This window comes from Pan paniscus, chromosome 10 (assembly GCF_029289425.2).
Source record: "Pan paniscus chromosome 10, NHGRI_mPanPan1-v2.0_pri, whole genome shotgun sequence".
Lineage (NCBI taxonomy): Eukaryota > Metazoa > Chordata > Mammalia > Primates > Hominidae > Pan > Pan paniscus.
The window spans coordinates 117140471-117153901 of NC_073259.2; the positions used below are offsets into that span (position 1 = coordinate 117140471).

The 13431-nt window shown below is 40.5% G+C and overlaps 1 protein-coding gene across 2 annotated transcripts in view; it reads left to right on the forward strand.

Moving 5' to 3' along the window:
* The window catches only part of USP30 (ubiquitin specific peptidase 30), a 35478-nt gene extending 22141 nt beyond the window's left edge, over window positions 1–13337 (forward strand). For both annotated transcript variants that reach the window (XM_003832514.4, XM_034934422.3), the window contains exons 8-13: window positions 6667–6726; window positions 7243–7329; window positions 7972–8052; window positions 8152–8371; window positions 10271–10391; window positions 10981–13337. In XM_003832514.4, the coding sequence (XP_003832562.1) occupies window positions 6667–6726; window positions 7243–7329; window positions 7972–8052; window positions 8152–8371; window positions 10271–10391; window positions 10981–11245 (834 nt within the window). In that variant the 3' untranslated portion in view covers window positions 11246–13337. The remainder of the gene's footprint in view (window positions 1–6666; window positions 6727–7242; window positions 7330–7971; window positions 8053–8151; window positions 8372–10270; window positions 10392–10980) is intronic.
* The last annotated feature ends 94 nt before the right edge of the window (window positions 13338–13431 follow it).

Genomic DNA, 13431 nt, shown 5'->3' on the forward strand with positions numbered 1-13431 from the left:
ATCTAATCGACAATAAAAATTGTATATATTTAGGGTGTACAAAGTGAAGATTTGATGTATGACTGTGTGTGTGTGTGTGTGCACGTGCACCTGTGCTCATATGTGGTGAAAACACTCTCTTAGTATATTTCAAGAATACAATACAGTATTATTAACTGTAGTCACCATGCTGTACGTTAACTCTCCAGAACTTATTCGTCTTATAACTGAAGGTTTGCATCTTTGAGTAACATCTCCCCACCTCCCCAGCCCCTGGCAGCCAGCATGTACTCTGCTTCTGTGAGTTTGACTTTTCTAGATTCCATATAGGTATGAGATCAGGTGGTGTTTATCTTTCTATATCTGGCTTATTTCACATAGCAGATGTCCTCCAGGTTCATCCATGTTGTCACAGATGGTAGGACTTCCTTTTTGATGGCTGAATAATATTCTATTATATGTGTATACCACATTTTCTCATTCATCTGTCTGTGGACGTTCCATATCTTGGCTATTGTGAATAATGCTACAATGAAGATTGTTTTGCAGATGTATCTTTGAGATACTGATTTCATTTCCTCTGGATATATACCTAGGAGTGGCATTGCTAGTTCATATAGTAGTTCTATTCTTAACTTTTTGAGGAACCTTCATACTGTTTTCCATTTACATTCCCACCAACAGTGTGCAAGAGTTGCCTTCTCTCCACACCCTCGGCAACACTTGTTACATGCTGTCTTTTTTTTTCAGACAGAGTCTCGGTCTGCTGCACCCAAACTAGAGTGCAGTGGTGCCATCTTGGCTCACTGCAACCTCCGTCTCTTGGGTACAAGCAATTCTCCCACCACAGTCTCCCAAGTAGCTGGGATTACAGGCACCCGCCAACACACCCAGCTAATCTTTTGTATTTTTAGTAGAGATCGGGTTTCACCATATTGGCCAGGCTGGTCTTGAACTCCCAACCTCAAGTGATCCGCCTGTCTCGGCCTCCCAAAGTGCTGGGATTAAGGCTTGAGCCACTGCGCCCGACCACATGCTGTCATTTTGGTAATAGCCATCCTAACAGGTGTGCGGTGATAGCTCTTTATGGTTTTATTTGCATTTCCCTGATGATTAGTGATATTGAGTGCCTTTTCATATACCCGCTGGCCATTTATATGTCTTTTTTTTGCAAAGTGTCTGTTCAGCTCCTTTGCCCATTTTTTAATCATGTTACTTTTTCTTTTTTTTTTTTTTTTTTTTTTGCTGTTGGTCCATATGAGTTCCTTATAAACACTCTTTTAGTGTATTTCAAGTATTCAATTTTGGATATTAACCTCTTATCAGATATATGGTTTGCTAATATTTTCTTTCATTCCATATGTTGCCTTTTCATTTTGTTGATTGTTTCATTTGCTGTGTCATTGCGGTTCTGAGTGACATTACCTTGAAGACTAATATGTTGAATGGTCTTTTTAAAAATAAGGTTCATATATTAAAAGATATGTAAGATATGTTAAGGAACTGTAATCTATAAGTTGACTATTCATCTCTTTTTTCCGTGCATTATTTTGATACTATTGTAAGTGGAATTTAAAAAAATTTATTTTCAAATTGTTTGCCACTAGTATATAGACATACAGCTGTTTATATATTGACCTTGTATCTTGAGATTTTTGTAAACATTCATTTATTACTTCTAGAAGCTGTAGAAGTTTTGTTATATATTCCTTAGCATTCTCTGTGTATGCAAACAGTCATGTTGCTTATGAATAGAAATAGTTTTAGTTCTTCCTTTCCAATCCAATCTTTATTCCTTTTTTTTTTTCTTTGCCTTATTATCCTGGCTAAGACTTCTGGTACAAAGTTAAATAAGAGTGATGATAGCAGACATCTTTGCTTTGTTTCAAATCTTCTGAAGCAAGTATTTGGTGTTTTATAATTAAGTATGATATTAGCTTCAGGTTTTAGTATACCTCTTTATCATACTGAGAAGCTTCCCTTCTGTTCCTAGTTTGCTGAGAATTTTTGTAATGAAGTGATTGGATTTTGTCAGTTTTTTCTGCATCCATTGAAATGATCATATTTTATTCTTTTATTCTGTTAACTTGGTGAATTACAGTGATTGATTTTTTTTTTTTTTTTTTTTTTTGAGACGGAGTCTCGCTCTGTCGCCCAGGCTGGAGTGCAGTGGTGTGATCTCGGCTCATTGCAAGCTCCACCTCCCAGGTTCACGCCATTCTCCTGCCTCAGCCTCCCGAGTAGCTGGGACTACAGGCACCCGCCACCACGCCTGGCTAATTTTTTGTATTTTTTAGTAGAGACAGGGTTTCACCGTGTTAGCCAGGATGGTCTCGATCTCCTGACCTCGTGATCCACCTGCCTCGGCCTCTCAAAGTGCTGGGATTACAGGCATGAGCCACCGTGCCCAGCCAGTGATTGATTTTTCTAATGTTAAACCAACCTTTCTGGGATAAACCCCACTTGATCATGATGCTTTATTGTTTTTATATATTATTGAATTTGATTTGCTAATATTTCCTAAAGGATATTAGTATCTATGTTTATGAGGAATATTGTTCTTACACTTTTCTTCTCTTGTGATGTCTTTGTCAGGCTTTGTTATAAGGATTATACTAGCCTCATAAAATAGGCTGGAAAATGTTCCTTCCTCTGTTTGCTGAAAGATTTTGTTTAATATTGGTATTATTTCTTGCTTGTTTGCTAAAATTTGTCTTTTCTTTAGCTCTATTTCTGCTAATTTTTTTTAAACTTTGTTATTGGATACAAGCATATGTATTATGATGAGTTAACTCATCCTGTCGTGATAAATTGTCCCTCTTCATCTCTGCTAAGACTCCTTGACTTGAAGTCTATTTGAATGATTCATTTTTAATCTAGCTAATGTTTATTTGGCCATTTCTTTCTGTCATTTTCGGCCTTTGTATTTAAAGTGTGGCTTTGTGGACAGCATATAATGGGTCTTGCTTTTTTAACTAGCTTGACAATCTTTTAGTTGGAATGCTTAGTCCATTTACATTTAATGTAAGTATTGATGTGATTAGATTTAGGTCTGCCATTTTACCATTTGTTTTCTGTTTGTCTTACATATTTTCTTGTTCCTCTGTTCCCCCTTCACTGGCTTCTTTCAGGTTAATGGAATACTTTTTAGTATTCCATTTTAATACCTTTGTTGGCCTTTTGGCTTTACTCTTGTGTGTTTGTGTGTGGGGGGGAGGGTGTGTGTGAGAGATTACATTATGCAGTTTTACCTTATCACATTCTATTTAGAGTTAATATTATACTTCATGTAAAATCCTGGAATATTACAAAAGTATAGTTCTGTTACCCCGGCCTTTGTGCTATTATACATACATTATAAACCCCACAATACTGTGTCATAGTTTTTGCTTTAAAGAGTTATATGTGTTTCATTTCATTTCCTTTGGATATATACCTGGAAGTGGTATTGCTAGTTCATACAGTAGTTCCGTTCTTAACTTTTTGAGGAACCTCCTCCATACAATTTTCCATAATAGCTGCACCAGCCAGGTGCTGTGGCTCACGTCTGTAATCCCAGCACTTTGGAAGGCTGAGACGAGTGGATCACGAGGTCAGGAGTTCAAGACCAGCGTGGCCAAAATGGTGAAACCCCGTCTCTACTAAAATTACAAAAATTAGCTGGGCATGGTGGCGGGCGCCTGTAATCCCAGCTACTCGGGAGGCTGAGGCAGGAGAATGGCTTGAACCCAGGAGGCCGATGTTGTGGTGAGCCGAGATCACGCCACTGCACTTCAGTCTGGGCGACAGAGCGAGACTGAGTCTCAAAAAAAAAAAATAGCTGCACCAATTTACATTCCCACCAGTAGTATGCAAGAGTTGCCTTCTCTTAGGAGGCTGAGGCAGGAGAATTGCTTGAACCTGGGAGGCAGAGGTTGCAGTGAGCCGAGATCACGCCACTGCATGCCAGCCTGGGTGACAGAGCGAGACTCCATCTCAAAAAAAAAAAAAGAGTTGCCTTCTCTTCTATTAATTAATTAATAGAAAAAATATGTTTACCATTTTTCTTGTTCTCAGTCTTTCTTGTAGATCAAAATCCATTTGATGTTTTTTCCCTTTCGGCCTAAAAACTTCCTTTTAACATTTGTTATAGGTGTACTGCTGACAGATACACTTAGATTTCATGTATATGAAAATGTTTTTGTCTTGCCTTCATTTTTGAAGAATGCTACTGCTGGATATAGAACTTTGGGTTGACAGTGTTGCCGTGGTTTTGCTTTGGTTTAAATTCATCACTTTAATGACATTGTTCTATTGTCTTCTGGCCTCCATTTTCTCAGTTAGTGTCATTTATATCATTCTTCTCTATGTAAATTGTCATTTGTTTTTCTTCTACTTACACTGCTTACAGAATTTTCTCTTTATTTTTGCTCATGCTGCGCATAGATGTGGTTTTCTTAGTATTTATCTTATTTATCTTGTTTGGGGTTTGCTGAGTTTCTTAAATTTGTACTTTTTTTAACCAAGTTTGAAAATTCTTGGCTGTTATTTTTTCAACAAAGATTTTATGCCCATTTTTCACTTGTTATTTTACTTAATGTTGGCCCACAGGTCACTGAGGTCTTGTTCAATTTTCTTCAATCTTTCTTCTGTGTGTTCTTTAAATTAGATCATTTCTATTGACTTATCTTCACGTTCACTGATTCTTTTTTCTCTTTTTTTCTTTTCTTTTTCTTTTTTTTTTTTTTTGTGACAGGGGTCTTAGCTCTGTCACCCAGGCTGGATTGCAATAATGTGATCATAGCTCACTGCAGCCTCAACCTCCCAGGCTCAAGTTATCCTCCCACCTTAGCCCCCTGAGCAGCTGGGACTACAGGTGTGTGCCACCACACCCAGCTAATTTTTTTTTATTTTTTGTAGAGACAGGGTCTCACTGTGTTGCTCAGGTTGGTCCTGAACTCCTGGGCTCAAGTGATCCTTACACTTCAGCCTCCCAAAGTGTTGGGATTACAGGTGTGAGCCACCATACCTGGCCTGATTCTTTTTTCATCTCCAATCTCTGTTTGCCTATGCAACAAATTTTTCATTGTAATCACTGTTGTTTTTAGTTATAGAATTTCCATTGCCTTCTTTTTAATAGTTTCCATTGTTCTGAGATTCTCAATTTGTTCATTCACTGTCACTGTATATTTTCCTTTACATCCTTGAGCATGTTTATGATACATCTGTGAGGTCCTCGTGTGCTGACTTCTTTGTATTTTATGTTTGGTAATTTTTTATTGTATGCTTAACATCAAAATAGAGACATAGAGAGTAGGGATTCTGTTACATATCTATGAAGAAAAATTAATTTTCTTCTGGCCTGCAGTTAACCTGGCTGGGCTCAAACTCAACTCTGTCTCCCCTACATTGGGCAGCAAAATCTCTGCTCAGTTTTTTTAGCTTCCAGCTGCTACTTTTTGCCAGGCTCCCTGGAGTTTCCCCCTGTGCACGTGTGGTTCAGGGATCAGCCCTGGAATTGAACAGAGTTTAGGTATAAACTTTGGGGCTCATCCCCTCTGTGTCTCCTTTCTTCCTGGCATTTCCCCTGGTCTCTCCACCAGCCGTGATTCTTGAACTCTGTCGTCTGACCACTCAATCCTGTAGGATGCTGCTTTTCGCCACCCAGCACCACATCAACCAGGAAAAAAAGCCACAAACACACAAATCTTGCCCACAGAGTTCTGTTTTTCCAACAGTTGACTTCTTTTCCATTTCTGCCTGCTTTTGGTAGCTCTCCGTTCATTCAAACGGTTTTGTTTTGTTTTGTTGCAAACTTTACAATTGTTATCTCAAGGAGGGCTAATCTACCCAAGCACCTCTGCCATCACCAAAAGCAGGAACTCTCTCACCCTACTTCATCGTCTGCTTTTTTGCAATGAATAATCTAACATGAACATCTTTCCACATGATCATATGTTCTTCTACATTTTGTTGAACATAGTGTTTCATTCTGTGGACATGCCATATAATTTATTAAGCCATTTGCTAGAACTTTCAACTACAGTCATGTGCTATATAATGATGTTTTGGTCAATGACAAACCACATATATGATGGTGGTCCCGTAAGATTATAATACTTTATTGGTACGGTACCTTTTCTGTTTTTAGATACACAAGTACTGCCCACTGTGTTACAGTTGCTTACAGCATTCAGTACGGTAACATGTTATACAGGTTGGTAGCCTAGGAGTAGTAGCTAGACAGTATAGCCTAGGTGTGTAGTAGGATGCACCATCTAGGTTCTTGTAAGTGCGCTCTGCGATGTTTACACAATGATGACATCACCTAAGGATGCATTTCTCAGACTGTATCCCCATTGTTAAGTGATGCTGACTGTATTCAAATTTTTGCTATTATAAATAATGTTGATGAATATTCTTGTAGTTATGCCCATGGTTATTTCCTTAAAAATCCCAAAATTATTGCTGGGTCAGGTATTTAATCTTTCAGTTGCTCCAAGCAATTCTTTAGTATTATTGTACCTCTTATGTGTACAAGGTTGTTTTAATATGTTTTAATAGAATTTTATTCTAAGTACATTATATTTTACTGTGTTAATGTTGGGCATCTCAATATTAAACTGTTTCATAGTCACATATCTTGCATCTTTAAAACTTTGAACTAAGCCTAAATCTTTTCTGGATTTTCTGCAATATTTCTTTCAGAGTCCTGTTCGATTTGATACCTTTGATAGCCTTTCACTAAGTATTCCAGCCGCCACATGGGTATGTACTGATTTATGGTTTATTTGGAGTCTGTTTCAGAAACATTTCAATCTGAAAGGGCTTTGAGGCATTTTATGTGGCTCAGGCACTATGTGTAATTCAGATACATGGTTGGTTGAACCCTCTCTTAACTTTAATATGGTGGCATGATTATGGGAGAGAGGAAAATGAATCGTTTTTCTTTTGCTCCAGAAATTTTGGCTTTTTGAATACACACACACGCACGCACACACACACACACACACACAGAGACATTAACAAATTGAAAGATACCTAAAACAGCGTGGAAGTCCACAAGTTCGTGCAGTTACATCCTCATGCTCTAGAATCTGTCCGTAGTAGCAGTCTAGGGTGCTTTGAGCCCCATGTTTGTCCAGGAAACATCCAGTTGTGACTATAAAACTTTATTGCCTGCATACATCAAAATAAAGCTCTGGTCTTCACACTGCCATCTGCTAACAGTTTCAGTATAGCTGTCCTTTGAACTGTAGTAATTTTCTTCTTCTCATGCTGTAGGGTCACCCATTGACCCTGGACCACTGCCTTCACCACTTCATCTCATCAGAATCAGTGCGGGATGTTGTGTGTGACAACTGTACAAAGGTATGCATTGAACCCCAAATGTCATCGCCAGCTGGCCTGTGTGTGCTGATGTAGCGCCTCTCACACCAGTGACCCTGAGCTCTTCTGACTGTATCCAGTGGGTCTTTTCAGCCACTTCTACTTCTCCCTAATTTGGTTTGGACATTGGCAGCTCATGGACCAAATCTCTTTCCCAGATGAGTTTTGTTTCGTGCACAGTGTTTAAAGAACAAACTGTCACGCTGAGATGAGAAATGCCCTCTCCAGTTTGCTGCAGTTGCCTCGAATCCCATTTGTTTTACACCCTTCCTTTTAACCTGTGCTACCTGCCTGACTCCCCTAAGTAACTGAGTTTTCCCCTCTGACTCAAGAGGAACTGTATGGAACAGAATTTTTGAAGACAGAGAACAATTAATAGATGACATGCCAGTGTCAGAGCATCAGTGTTCGCTCTTCACATTCTCTTCCCTCCACTGTTTCTGCTATTTAATGACTAAGAAGGATCAGGGAAAACAATTCACAAATAACTGGGCAGCTGAGTTCATTTCAGCAGGTAGCAGTCAAGTGCCAATTGTGTGCCGCTATAACACCACTGTGGTCTGCAGCACTCCAAAGCTGTCCTATTTTAGGCATTGCTGCAGAGAAATGTTTCTTTTATTTCAGATTGAAGCCAAGGGAACGTTGAACGGGGAAAAGGTGGAACACCAGAGGACCACTTTTGTTAAACAGTTAAAACTAGGGAAGGTGAGCCCACACTACACACCCTGTTGGCTTTGTTTTGAGGACTCCGTGTATCCTGCCCCTGAAACAACTCGGTTCTCCTGATTTCTCTTCCACCCGCAGCTCCCTCAGTGTCTCTGCATCCACCTACAGCGGCTGAGCTGGTCCAGCCACGGCACGCCTCTGAAGCGGCATGAGCACGTGCAGTTCAATGAGTTCCTGATGATGGACATTTACAAGTACCACCTCCTTGGACATAAACCTAGTCAACACAACCCTAAACTGAACAAGAACCCAGGGCCTACACTGGAGCTGCAGGATGGGCCAGGAGCCCCCACACCAGGTGTGTGCGCGCGAGGAGCCGATGCAGCAGGAATTTTCAGCACAGAGAAAAGCAGTTTGGCATCACCACTTTCTGGGTCCCTTATGACAGGAGCACAAGGCTTGTACAATGGTGGTTAAACTCTTGAGAACAGCAGGATTGGGGGTGGAAGAGGGAAGATTTCTTAGAAGAGGTTAAAATTATGTAGCAGTGAGATGTATCGTTTTTGAAACCATATTACAGATGAAAAAGTACAGAGAGAAACGCTTAAAATTGCAGCTTTGCCTTCTAATTTTTCCGCTAAATGATATAATCATTGGCTCACATCATTCCAGTGAATTTCTTTTTTCTTTTTTCGGTCGTGTCATCTCCTGTCAGTAGAGGAAATGTAGGGAGGACATGTCCTGGCTAAAGATCACTCAGCCTCTTCTGGGGGTTGAAATGACTTCTGTACTAAATTATGTATCTGATTCCATTACTGCCCTCAGCTGAGGTCTCATTTAAGCCGGGTAGCTATTATCGCCAGTCTTACTGATAAGAACATGGAGGCTCCACGGGGTTGAATGATTGGTCCAAGGGCAAACACCACACAGGAGAACTGGCCCTAGAATGCCATGTTGGGCCATTTTCTAAAGGTGTCTCATGTGACACACTGAGTTCTTTAGAGTTAGACATGAGGAAAACCCACTCACTTGAAGGGCTCACAGCCTGAACTCACCACCTGTCTGCTGCCCCCAGTTAGGTCAGGATTGTCTCACACCCCATACTTTCCTATTTAGGGTCCCTTACTCCTTTTGTTCTTTTTATGACCACAGTTGCATGGCCCGACACCTCATCATGTCAGGGAGATTGTGTTTTTCTCTTTCTCATCAAGTCACTAGATTAACATCGAAAAGAGATGAGGTAGGGGACAGACTCAGGTTCAGTCCTTGGCCCTGGTTTTAAATCAAAGACCTCTGCACCCCAGCTTCCCCATCTCCTGGGCTGGGGTGCAGGTTTACTAATGTTGAGAGCATGCTGGCTGTGGTTAAAGATGCCAGCAGTAGGGCCACTCGTGGTGGCTCACACCTGTAATCCTAGCACTTTGGGAGATTGAGGTGGGAGGATTGCTTGAACCCAGATGTTTGAGGCTGCAGTGAGCTGTGATCACACCACTGTGCTCCAGCCTGGGCAACAGAGCAAGATCCTGTCTAAAACACACACAAAAAATGTCATCAGTAAACTACTTGATACATAACAGCCCCCAAAAATGACACTTGAAAGGAAAAGACATGTAAATATGGCCTTAATTATGTTATGTCTACCCATAAACATGTATGAATGCTATTACATGTTGGTATTCCTTAGAAGCTGACAGAATTAAAGCAAATAGAATGCTTAGATCAGTGGTTCTCAACTTGGAGGAGTTTTGCCTCCCAAGGGACATTGGGCAGTGTCTGGTAACATTTTTGGTTATCACTACTGGGGGAGGGGTGCTACTGGTGTCTAGTGGGTAGAGGCCAGGGATGCTGTTCAACATCCTCTAATGCACAGGACAGCCCCCGCAACAAAGAATGATCCAGCCAAAACCATCATGGTGCTGCTGTTGAGAAACCTTGGTTTAGGTCAAAAGCCAGTAAATTAGCTACTGATTAACTTTGATATATGCCATTAGCAAACAGGGCTAGGAAGCTCAAAGATCCCAGGCTAGCCATAAAGCTGGAGCTAGATACACTTTTCCTATTTGGGATTAAGACAGATTATCCCTATGTGAGATTAAGGATAAAGGGCAGATTATTTTATGAATCTATATAATACCAAATGAAATAGATTTTTTTCTTTGTAGCATTATGGGGAGTTAACTTTCAAGGTAATCAAAACCAGGTTTTGTTTACAGAGCCACTGCTAATTTTCATTGACTCGGGCCTTTTTCTCTTGCAGTTCTGAATCAGCCAGGGGCCCCCAAAACACAGATTTTTATGAATGGCGCCTGCTCCCCATCTTTATTGCCAACGCTGTCAGCGCCGATGCCCTTCCCTCTCCCAGTTGTTCCCGACTACAGGTGAGCCGCCCTTTACAAGCCCCATCTTAGAGCTACCACTGCTCTTAGCTTCTAAAATTAGCTTTTCACAGAAATGAATTAAGGAAAATGTAGATGTTTATTTTTCATTTTAAGGTGAAGTTTCACGATTACACATTCCTATTTATTTTTGTCCAAAATGGAAATAACTTTTAAACTAAAAATTTTTAAAGTACATAAAATTTACATATGCATATGTATGTGTGTATATATGTGTGTATGTATAAAATATAAAGAAAATTTAAAATTTCTTGGGATACCATCTAGAGATAGCCAATTAAACACTTAGGGTCATGCACTCTATAAAGTTGTACATCACACATACTTATAGTGTACATAAACACATACACTCATTGATACAAACATCCACATATACACAATATACATATACTTATAGAATGTACATCTTGCCATGCCAGTAAATACAGATCTGTATTTTAATAGTTGTGTAGCATTTGGTGTTAGGAACTTACCATTGTATTGATCCCCTATTTAATATTAGCATTCTTGTTTTTGCCTATAAAGTCTTTTTGTTAAAATTGTAAACCCCTGACGTGTTCCTATCATTCAGCTCCTCCACATACCTCTTCCGGCTGATGGCAGTTGTCGTCCACCATGGAGACATGCACTCTGGACACTTTGTCACTTACCGACGGTCCCCACCTTCTGCCAGGAACCCTCTCTCAACCAGCAATCAGTGGCTGTGGGTCTCCGATGACACTGTCCGCAAGGCCAGCCTGCAGGAGGTCCTGTCCTCCAGCGCCTACCTGCTGTTCTACGAGCGCGTCCTTTCCAGGATGCAGCACCAGAGCCAGGAGTGCAAGTCTGAAGAATGACTGTGCCCTCCTGCAAGGCTAGAGCTGATGGCACTGTCTGCACTGTCCAGGAAAAAAGTAAAACTGTACTGTTGCGTGTGCAAGCGGCCCCACTAGAGCCTTCCAGCCTTCCGGTGTGTTCTAAGAGCAGGCTCCACCTGGGAGCCAGCCCCAGTTCACACCAAACCAGGCTCCCTGAACAGTTCTGTTCATGTGTGTAGAAGGTTCTGTTGTGTTAAGAAAGCATTCATTATGTCCGGAGTGTCTTTTTACTCATCTGATACAGGTAATTAAAAGAATTCAGATTCTTGAAGCCACCGTTTTCATATTGTAACGTTAGGTGTTCTCAGAGGGGAGGTACCTTTGTCTAATCAATGTTTCCACTTAGATCTTTTATTTTTAATAAGCAGGCCCATAAAAATTGTTGACAAGAATTAATGAAATTATTAAAGGCAACAATTTAGAAGAAAAAGTGCCTTTCACTTTCGATTGCTTTTGTAGCACGTCCATTGTGAAATATTCCTTCCAGGCTACTCAAAGGATAGCAAGAGAACAGGTAAAAGATGCCTAAAGAACACCTTCCTTTTTCTATGCCTTTTCTAATCTTTCAATTCTTTCTATGGAGTAAAGGCTCATCTGCCAAATCTGCCCCCTGGGGAAACTCTTTCACTACTTTGTCAGTTATAAGTGAAAAGCTTACTTGTTGCTTTTATCTTTTGTATATTGGACTGAGATGTAATTACACTGTATTATAAAACTCTGTGAATAGCCAGAACTGAGCTGGATCTTTGCAACACCCAATTCCTCTGCTCTGTGGAAAACTTTTTCTTACTCAAGGATCCACTGTGGATGGTTACTTTCATCTGTTTATTTCTTGTCCATGCAGAGCTCTTAAGGTTTACAGGTGGGAGCTTGGGGCTGTATAAAAAAATAATCCCTGCCCTGAGTTGACACCTGGCTTAGGAAGGAAGGGCTGAGTATGGGGCTGCAGTCTCTCTGAACCCGTTTCCTCATTTGTGAAGTGAAGGGTTAGATTTGATGACCACCAAAGTTCAGCCCTTTTCACGAAAAGGAGAAAGCAGCTTTTGACTTTTTAAAAAACATATAACTACAGCTGGCATCTAGTATTGTCATGTTGCTCTAGGTCCATATTCTGAATTTATTCATTTCCAGTAGCCTAATACAAAAAGTATATATTGAGCACTTTCTTCCCTTTTCAGGTAAGTCTCTGAATGCAGCCCAGGGCCAAAGGAATTTTGATGACACAGTAGTACCTATGTTTTAAGCTATATTTTTAATTTAGAAAAATGGATACCAAATTCAAACCGACTCATCAGAGGTAAGATTAGGAATCAGACCTTTCCAAAAGGTCATCTGAGGTAAGGCTAAGACCGCACTTCCTCTGCTGGGGGTGAGCTGGCAGACACACCAAACAGTGCCTTGGCAGCAGCTCACGGTGGAGGAAGCCCAGGTGATCACTCTTCTGCTGGGCCCAGGCTGCACCCTGAGGACTCAGTAACTCACTCTCAACAGAATATTCTGTGCAGGCTCTCCAGGCTCTGGGCGTCAGGGTGCAAGGGGCAGCTTGAACTGTACGGTCCGTCCTGCACTCACCCGATGCAGACCTTGACTTTGATGTTGAAATGAACACACTTGTTTTACCCAAGTCTGGTGGAACAAATGCCCAATCATGTGACCTTAAAGTGTACTGCAAAGCTGTAGCTTTAAGTAATTGCTGTTCTGCCACTGCTTACTCTGAAATCTACCATCAAAGAAAGATGGAGAAAAGGGGCTGAGCCTTGGAATATATGGTTATAAGCAGATCTTTCTTTGGTCAGAGACCAGGGTTTGAGCCAAGGCTGTAAATGTGAACAATAGCTGTGCAAAGCCTTTTAACCTGACTTCATTTTGTAAATTATTATGCATTAAGTAGCAGCCCAATAATCTGATTTCTAGTTTTAAGTTATTTTCAAAGTAAGTAGCTTCTTTTGGGGAAAACCTAAGTTAAACTAGTAGTTTTGCCATAATAACTGCTGATTTATGTATTTGCTAAAGGTACTTTTGTATCCGCTGTGTATTATAGCAATAAAATAATCATTTTGTTAGAAAAAAATCACCTGGTGTTCTTTTGTAATACACTGATCTGTTACAAACATCGTCTTTCTGAATTCTGCATTGTTACATAACAAGCCCTATGCTTTAAACCT